The sequence below is a fragment of the Pundamilia nyererei genome, unplaced genomic scaffold, assembly GCF_000239375.1.
Source record: "Pundamilia nyererei isolate P.nyererei 1_Seehausen unplaced genomic scaffold, PunNye1.0 scaffold00175, whole genome shotgun sequence".
In the NCBI taxonomy this organism is placed as follows: Eukaryota; Metazoa; Chordata; class Actinopteri; order Cichliformes; family Cichlidae; genus Pundamilia; species Pundamilia nyererei.
In genome coordinates, this window is record NW_005187576.1 from 484,513 (window position 1) to 494,472 (window position 9,960).

Here is a 9,960-nt window from a genome sequence, read left to right on the forward strand (position 1 = left end):
TTGTGAGTGCGCTTGTCAAACACTATGTAAAAACCAACTAAGGTCAAAAGCCTTCTATAGGTGGAAGCCAATTACCAGTTATTCCTGTGTGAGACATGAAAACAATTATTAGGAATGGGGCGAGAGGACTTTTAGCGCTTTGGGGTCCTTAGGGTAGACTAGTAAAAGCACTATTCAAATACAGGCCATTTACCATTTTAAAGATGTGAATTCTCAAGTTAACGACAATCGAAAGACTTTCTGATAACTTTGCATCAAATATGCAAATGCATTTACTCTGCAAATGCTCGTTCTTTTGTTTTTATAACTAACACCTTTCAAGCTGTAAGAAAATACAAAAAAAGCATCTGTGAAGACTACAGAGGATAAATTAATGTGAATCATGATGTCTGAACATTTCAAACATATTCAGATCTTTAAAGTGCAACTTATGTGGTCCACTTTGGAAAAGAATTCCCAAAATGTGACAGATTCCCGCCTCCTGATAATACTTAACAGACACTTTAGTAGGCACACCGCTCTAGAGCCAGGTGGGATCAGGTTTCATTATCATGTTCAAGTAACTGATTTCAGATGATTTGAGATTTCAGAAAATGCGTGCACTGTGCACATAGACAGATAGATATGATCAGCAACAACACTCAGGCAGGCTGTGGCATCTGGTACTATGTGGCCAAAGGTTTGCAAGGAAAATATCCCATCTGCTTCAAGGTTCAACCAGCTTATCTGACACCAACAACCATGCCACATTCAGAGTCACCTAAATAACCCTCTTTCTCCTCTCTGACGCTTGTTTTACATTTGGTGATTAAATATTTGCATTAATGAGCAGCTGAGCAGGCGTACCTAATGAAGTGGCTGGTGAGTGGATATATTGTGTATGTCCAGGGAACGCTTAACACAAACACAATAAATGAAAGAAAGAAAGAAATCATTTCTAACCTAAAGATGGAAAATACAAGCAAACAAACAAGATCTTAATAATTTCACAGTGATAAGCTTTGAGCCTGAGTGTAACTGAATAGAACCTGGAAGAAATTAGATCTAGTAATGACTACAGCCTGTCACGAAAGACTGTAATAAAGCAGACACACAGGATTACGGCCTGTCAAGACCACGGTGGAAATACGTTATGTCATTTGTAATATTTTGTTTCTGCAACATCAGGTCCCTTGTTGGTCTAAATCTGCGTCTTTTGTTCCATTACTTTTAAAATAACTATTTTATTTGTTGTGAAAGACACGATACAGCAAAACAAGATAAAAAAGCAGCTAGAATTTGTTTTATTTGTCTTTTTTAACTTTAGCCTGAACACTGCGCGGAAAGGTTTCAGATCAATATTTATTCAAATCAATACCGATCTTCTAACTGTGAGCCGATTACCTAAAACCGCGATGTTTACTGTAAGCACAGCTCCAGTTAGAGGCATCTTTGCGCCGCCATCAGAGCCAGTAATCACATATCTAAGTGAGTATGTGAAAAAGCAACACGAACCTTGCGATCCTCTTTGAAGAGCTCTGCTGCGGTGGTGAAGTGGGGGACAGCGTTTTTACAGTGTGGACACCCTGGAAAAGAACAAGCAGATGGGCTGTTATCACAACTATATCTATTATCATCATACATTTGCACCGCAAAACCGAGCTTCATGCCCTAAACGGAGGATTATACCGAAACACGACACAGAACACATGCAAGTATATACTGCCGGTTACTAACAAGGTCACTTTTATATTATGAGAGACTGTAGATCTATTTATTGGCATCATAAACGCTACCTCCCCGACTCTGTACTCCAACACCACTCCATATACAGTATGCCAATACCTACAGAGCACATTTATAGACAGCTCTTTTATTTTCTGTAGGTGGAGGCAGGATGATTAACTGTCCACAGAGCTGACCAGGAGGAGGAAGCCTTTCCAACTCTAGCTGCAGTGCATTAATAAAAGAGTGATGACTTTTTGTACTGGGAGACTGTTTGCTGTTCTGACAACTTTTCTTCTCAGTTTCTGCTGAAATGTGACGTTTTCTTAGACCTGCTCATTTGCTTTAATCTTTTGTTGATAATGTCAAGTATGCAGTCCTTCTTCTGTTAATTAAAAACAACCCTTTGCCCCTTTTGGAAATAAGAAAAGGCAAGGATACCCCTTGTGGTGACAAATAAATTGCCCATGAAGAAGAAAGCAGCTTGGCAGTGGGTGACTAGCAAGACACTTTCATGTGCCGAGTTAGGGTTAAAAGCTAATTAAACCCTGAAGCATAATGAACAATATGCTTTAAAGAATTTGTTACTTTTTGAAGGTCTACATAAGGCTGTGGCAGTTGTCCAATCGACTCTCCAGAGCAAATTCTGATGGTACGTTTGGGACATGAGTTGTCGGCCAACTGCGGATACAGTCCCTACACCCGGCTGAATGATCAGGAGATGTTACGGTTAGCTAAACATCGGAGTCATCTAACTCAATAAATGGATTTTCAGTCACTGAAAAATGATGGGAGAACCTGCTTGAACATGCTTTCCCCCAAGGCCATGAATCTTTTGCTGCAACAGTTTTCTGGTTTCAGGCTTTTCATTACAAATATTTGCAAATATGGCTGCAGGGGATGTTTCTCCAATTTGGCCACAAAACTAGAGGCCAGAGAAGGATTTTAGGTAACAAGGCCCGATGGTGTTCCATTTCTTTTCAAAGGTGCTGGACAGGGATAAGATGCTCTTTTAGACAAAAGCAACAAAGGCCTTTTTCCCCCATGGATGTCACTTGTGTTCAGGTCACAGACTGTATTTCAAAGATGGACGTAGGCGCCATTAGGAAAGCCCTTCTATTAAGGCGTGTAATTTACAAAATAAACATTTTTCTTAATAAATACAATTTCAAAGTAATGACTTAAATTTGAACTTTAAACTCACCCAAAACTATTTGAACTCATCAAATGAACCCGAGGCTCATTTTTCTACAGACTTCTCTGTAACTCAGACTTCTTTTGTACCCATGCTTACGATTAGAAAAAATACAGTACAATAATGTGCAAAAGTCTTGAGCTATCATTTTGTTTTTGTCTTTTGCTTTCAATGAACCAGACTCGCCGGCCGCTTTTTTCAGTCCAGTCAATTTCCACTTTCACAATGGCTTCACTTTTCAGAGCTAGAAGCCAAGTCCATCCTTTATATACAGTTTGATTATTGTCATAATGCAGAAGGAAATCTATCTGGCAAACTGACATCACAAGTGGGAAGAAGAAAATAAAATATCACTATAAGCTGCACTATTAAGATTTCTTTCACAGGCTGCAAGTGGACATATCTGACTACGTATGTCCACAGGCATCATAGACACAAACACACACACACACACACGCACGCACACATAACTCTCTCTCCAATTCGATTATATGTCAACTGTGCAAGTACACATTTGCCAACCCTTTCAGAGCAGTCTCCCTAAGAGAGCATTCAGCACCGCTCACAACCCATTTCCTGCTGAATTACCCTTTTAGCTGCAACATTAAATGGCCTTTAAACCTGTAAATGTCCTGTCGCAATTTTGAAACTGGTGTATCAAAAATACAATCGTTGTCCGCGTCTTTCCCTCACAGAAGGAAACAGGAGGCTGATCAGGCAGCTCCCTGGTGCAGCTTAGAGACTGCCTTAAATTAGCAGTTAAACTGAAGAAAGGAACGGGGTTTTGCTCTGCATGGCAAGTACAGGAATTTTTCAGCCTTTATATTTTACGCACTGTACCTTCGGTCATCAAAAAATAGGTAAAAAATGACTTTGAGTTGATAATGATTCCTGCAGTTCTCATTTCTTGACTGTACCTGCACATTTATACTCATCTTTCTCATAATTACCATCGCAGAGAGTGAATCTGAGTGAAATCGAGGGTTGATGAATGCAAAGTAACCGCCCCGTGGATGCGCTGTAACAGCCTGGATTTGAATATCTCCCCTTAGTTCGATGAATCGTGGAAAGTACGGAAGGAAAAAAAAAAAAAAGAACATTAAACGCGCCAAAGTGTTATGTCTCAAACTGGCCGATCAACAGTATACAGCGGGCCAACAAATGGGTATTCAGTGAATCAGAAAATGCTTTAATTTAACACAGGACACATGCGAAAGGAGACAAAGATGATGTTCCAGCATTTAATTTTAGTTTAGGGTTCAATTATGCAGATTTGAGGCTAAAGGATAATAGCCCAAGCCTCTGCTAAAATTATATCGATTGTTCTGTCTGAAGCGTTTCCAGCCTTGATGTTTTAGAAAGCAGCTGCATCTCATCAAATGCTCCATTAGCACAAGCTCCTTCACTAATAAGACACCAGCGAGCAAGGTGCAGATGGGGCGGACGAGTTGGGAGGGCGGCAGGTTGACGCGGCCTCATGTACATCTGGAGCATCTCTTTGTAGAGGGAAGCACCAAAGGGCCCAGAAGAGGAAGCAGCCTGACTGCTGTGCCCTGTCGCATGCTTTGAAGCCCTCATCAGAAACAAAGGGCAGAAAAAGGGCCAAAAAAACCTCCCTAACAGGGACAGAGGTGCATGTGTGAGTCTGTGTGTATTGATAATTAGCCTTCCTAATCTGTATTCCTCCTGTGTTTTGCATGAGGACACATATGAAGCGTGTCGAAAACAGAGGTTTCTGCCTTTTCTTTCATGGAAGTCCAGTCACTAATCTGTTGTTTGTCTGTTTCTCAGGGCTGAAAATATAAAAAGGTGGAAAAGTGATTTGTTCATATTTCTTTTAGTAATGTGACTCAGTCTCCCTGTGGCTTAGGTGTGGCTTTTTTATATACTGCCCAATGACGAGGTTTGGCAAGAAGCTCAGAGTTACGTATGCACGCTGGTTGAAGCCCAGGCTACGATCGCACAGAGTTCAAGAGGACGAAGCTGCGATCACACGCGGCTGCGACAGCTTCACAGACGTTTGATATTTTCATCACAACAGCCCGAGCAGATGAAATACAAGAGCTTGCGAAAGCTGCCAGTTACAGATGAGGCTTTCAGGAGCCATTCCAGATGTTTGTGTAAGAGCTTCCTTCTGATTTTGTTCGCAGATGCTGAAAGGAGTTGATTTTAATATTAAAGACACTTACAGGGAGCGTAGAACATGACCAGAGCGTGCTTTTTCTTCTTCAGAGCCTCTCGGAAATCCTCCGACCCAAGATGGCTGACGCTGGAGGGTTTCTCCTCCCAAGACTGCTCCGGTGGAGGAGGCGCCTGTGGACTGCGGGGGAAGAAATAAAGTGAAAATATTACGTGCACTCCAGGGAAGGGGAAATTGCCTCAGATTTACTGTAGAAAAGGTAACATAAATACAGTTTCTACCAAGATTTTTTGTCTTTATTTTGTGAGCCAAGGAATAAATGAATAAAAGCTTACTATGTAACTACCGGTGATATAATGGAACTCACACTGAGTCACACTTTGTGTCAGCCCGATATAAAATTATGTCTGCTGACCTGTGATTGCAGACTATGACTTTATGGAGCCTGCAGATGCCACAGCTGGACTGATGTCATTGCAAGTCCATTACTTTTTGACCCTTTCCAAAGATTATTCTCTCACAGTGGGAGGAAGTCTTGAAAAGCCGGTGCTACGGCCAATCAGTGCTTCACTTAACTGCTCAACTTTTGAAGCGATCAAGCTGTCGGTTAAGCGTCAGACTCACTTGTGCATGAACTCGATGATCTTGTCTTTGTTTCGCAGCTGTGGCAGCGTGTACTTCTCTTCACCTTTCTCGAAGTACTTAACCGTTGGGAAACCAGAGATCTTGAAGCGATCCGACACAGCCTTATGCACCGTGGCATCCACTGCTGCCAAAACACCCGGACTCTGCAGACGTTACAAAAGCAGACAGGGCACTGGTAAAATAAGATCTATAGACTAATCTCTTCAATTAGAGCATAAACGGTCACTCAGTCTAGCCTATCTGATGACACCAGCTACATTGGGAAAAAGATTACGCCATCTGTGTATAAAAAAAACAAAGCACTGCATTAGAAACATCGGTAACATTAGCAGAAAAACAAGGGGGGGAAAAATAATGATACGCTGGGTCTAAAGAGCTCAGGGTGACAGTGGCTCCCGTCCATTCGAATTAGATAATGTGCAGGCTTTTCCCATTGACCTCCAGTGCTGGGCAGAAAGCCACAAGGACAAGGTCCAAGCGCCGGGCCGGGGGGACGTTCACGGGTGAGATAATTGCTACAGTCACCAGGCTACAGTTTTATAGGCCCTGCCCCTGGCTGGGGAGTGTTAGATTACCACTGAGGACAGAATGGGGGGAGAGGAGAGGTGAATAACACGGCCCACTAATCAGAAACACATCAAAAGCTGGGCTGTTGGACAGGCTGACCAGCATGTCAAGCTGCAACGGCCAAAAGCCTTAAAGCCAAAAAAGAGGGATTATTATGATCTGCTAATGACACATGACGGTGTGTGCTCAGTAGAGTCTGAGATATGAAGCACACAGGCCTGTAGATATGCATGCTGTAAACAAACAAAGAAAGGTCGAGAGACTTACATCTGCACCCTTGTTGAGTATTTCAGCAGCTTCATCGTACTCTGGCTTCATTTTCTTGCAGTGGCCACACCCTAAAGAGTTCAAAAATGCACATTAGAGGCTGACTGATGGAAGGATTAGACAGCAAATGGAGAAAAAGAAAAATCAACAAGATAACAACATCTGCTAGTGTTTCAGTTCAACCTAGCCCTGAATATGTTTTAAATAATCCCTCAGAAGCGGCTATTTAGATATAAGAATATCTGTATTTTACAGGAACATGTGCTCATTATAATCAAGATAAGGCACAGAGAACAACATTAACCTCCTAGGACCCGGCGTCCACATATGTGGACATCCCATTTTGCGTTGTCTAGACCAAAATACTCAATTTTGCTCTCCAAGTGCCTGATATCCACCTACGAGGACATTATACTGCCTCTGTTTTATCCAAATTTAAAATGAATATCCTCATATGTGGCTCTCATTTTTCTTAGAAACAAAAATCGGGTAAAAAAAAATAAAAATCCGGTGATTCTTTGTTTTTACATTCATCGGGTCCCAATCAGCCCAAATATCAAAGAGAAATTAAAAATGCATGCCGTGGAAGAGTTCGGGTCTTAGGAGGTTAAAGGACAATCTAAGTGTGCCATTTAAACATAACTCAAATCAGAACGAAAGGATTTGAAAATAATTTTAAAAATATTAATTAGTTAACATTGTTTTTACTTGACTGGCTACTGAAAAAAATGGCAACCTTGAGAGGCTGAGTACTTCAGAGGTAAAGACGGGAGCAATTCAAAAGCAATGTTTCACAAAGTGTGCAGATTTTATTGCCTACATCACCAAAATAAATAAATAAAAGATTGAAGGAATTTGGAAAGCTTAATAAGTATTGACTGAGACCTTTGGGCCCTCAGGCAGTGCACAATTAAACTGATATGGGCTCAGGAACATTTCTGGAAGCAAAGAGTACTACATATCAGCATCTGTGTCACTCCATTTAAAGACAAACCGTCAGAGTAGCTCACCATCCATAATAGTACTGTATCCGAGATGCAGTACAGAAAAAGTGCCGCGCAATAAAATAAAAAAAAGAAAACAAAAGATATCCTGTAGGGACGATGGCTTAACATTTTGTTTTCAAAACTAAAACAGCTGGTCTCCACACAGACCAAGCTTTCTCATTCCTATAGTGTTGCTAAAACAGCAGGTGATGCAACACAGTGGTAAACATACCCCTTTACCTTTATTCCAATCATTATTGATGAATCTATGGCCAGCTAACAAAACCCAGCTCCTTCAACCAGTCAACTAAAACAGTCACATGAATGAGACAAGAACAAGAAATCATCTCTTAAATCTAATCAAAGCATACGCTTACATTTCTCAAGAAACACCTTCAACCCTAGAAGATTGGCTCTGAGCGCGTAATGCTCTGCAGAGATTGCAGAGCATTACGCGCTCAGAGCTGTCTGGGCGAATCAAGCAACCAACCCGTGTAATTCTCTGGTGTCTTGCTGCTTCACCCTGGTTTGCCAGAGGGTGCACGGCTAGCATGCTGAGGGTGAAACTGTAAGCGAGGCAGCAAGAGTATATCGTGTTTGGAAGGAGAGTTAAGTCATATTTGATTGCTTACTACATGTTCCACTCTCAGGGATCTGTGCACAAGGTATAGTTTGAGTGCGTTTGTCTCCAAGTAAGAAAATTGTGGTTACATCCACACTGATGGGTTTTTATTGGGTCTTTTAAAAATGAAAACAAATTAAGTCAAGACAAATATTTTAACAGAGTCATAAATAATCTGTCTCTACTAAAACAACTTTCTCTACTGAAACTTTCCTCAGAGATTTTGCTCCATGTTGACATGACAGCATCACACAGCTGCTGCAGATTTGTCAGCTGCACATCCATGATGCAAATCTCCAGTTGCAACACATGCCAAAGCCGCTCGTTTAGATAGAGATCTGGTGACTGTGGAGGCTCACCGTTATGTTCAAGCAACACGTTTGAAATGGGGTTTGTCACATGGTGCGTTGTCATGGGATGGACATGGTCAGCAAAGGCACTCAGACTGTGGTGTGACAAGAACGCTCAGTTGGTACTACGAGAATAAAGTTTGCCAAGAAAATAAACCTCACACCCTGACACTGGACAAGCAGCCTAAACTATTGTTACAAGGCAGAATGGATCCATGCACTCATGTCGTTTGGTCATGTTGCAGCAGAAACCAGGACCATCAAACCAGGTAATTGTTTGTTTCTGTTTTGGTGAGCCTGTGTGAACCGCAACTACAGTTTCCTGTTGACAGGAGTGGCCCTCGGTCTGGTCTTCTGCTGCTGTAGCCCATCTGCTTCAAGCTGGCACCAACAGCCTCATTTACAATCACTTAACCTCTTGAGCCCCAACGCTCCCAGATACAGGGGCAAAAGGCAGGAGATCGGTTAGGCGTTTGGGCTTAAGAGGTTGAATCACCCTTTTCTTCTTTTCTGATGCTCAGTTTGAACTTCAGCCACTTCATTTCGGCATGTCTAAACACACAGATGCTGCCATGTAATTGGCTGACAGGCAGTTGAGCAGGTGCACCAAATGAAATGGCTGTATACAGAGAGGAAGAACACAAGTGCGTCGTTCCTGCTCGAGATTTGGAACAAGTGTTGCATAAGGGCTATAAAGGTACATCTTTCCCTGGACTGACGATTAGATGGGAGAAAATATGGCAAAATCTATTACAAAAGGAAGCCGTGGCAATGGGGGGGAAAAAAAAAGAAAAAAAAAAGATTACCCACATGAGAAAAACAGAACCACAAAGCTATGTGAGCTTAGTTATAATGTTTTGGCAATATGTTGTGGCTGATGAGACCAAATCTGGCAACGAGTATGAGGGAATACCTTCCAAAAACGTCCTGGACTAAAACACTGTAGCATGGCTGATATGTTAAATGCAATAAAAGTTACAAGTTTTAAAACAAAAACGTCATTAGAGCCAATCTGTGATCAGGCTTCTGGAAACTTTTAGTAGATCATCAACCCCTCGTTATAAATCACAACAAATCTCAGTTTTACCAAAAACCCTTTTTTCATCAAGAAGCAGAAGACACAATTTGCAGCGTATAGCTTGCTGTAAATAAACCGTGTTTGATGTAAGCGGTACATTTAATGTTGCATGAGCAGTGAGTGACTAGCAAACATTTTATTTGTAGATTTAAACACAATAAAAAAAAAAAAAAACAACCAACTTTTAAATATATATAACAGTAATTTATCGCCCAGCGTACAAGACACTTTGTCTTAAGATCTTATGAATATGCCGTTTGATCAGGGATGAGCGCTTGTGTGAATGTGCTCAGTGCTGTTGTGCACAGATGCATGAAACAAACTTGGTGCTTTTCCAAACCTGTTAAATTGCCCTTGTCATAACAGTTCAGGAATTTCTTTCTTCAATATACAATGCAGCACTGGC

General features: G+C 41.4%; 1 protein-coding gene across 1 annotated transcript in view; it reads right to left on the reverse strand.

Annotated features, from left to right (window-relative positions):
- The window catches only part of pdia5 (protein disulfide isomerase family A, member 5), a 72,457-nt gene that overhangs the window by 12,132 nt on the left and 50,365 nt on the right, over positions 1-9,960 (reverse strand). The window contains exons 11-14 of the mRNA XM_005746245.2: positions 6,519-6,589; positions 5,664-5,827; positions 5,089-5,219; positions 1,495-1,565 (exon numbers count right to left, since the gene is read on the reverse strand). Coding sequence (XP_005746302.1) covers positions 1,495-1,565; positions 5,089-5,219; positions 5,664-5,827; positions 6,519-6,589 — 437 coding nt within the window. The remainder of the gene's footprint in view (positions 1-1,494; positions 1,566-5,088; positions 5,220-5,663; positions 5,828-6,518; positions 6,590-9,960) is intronic.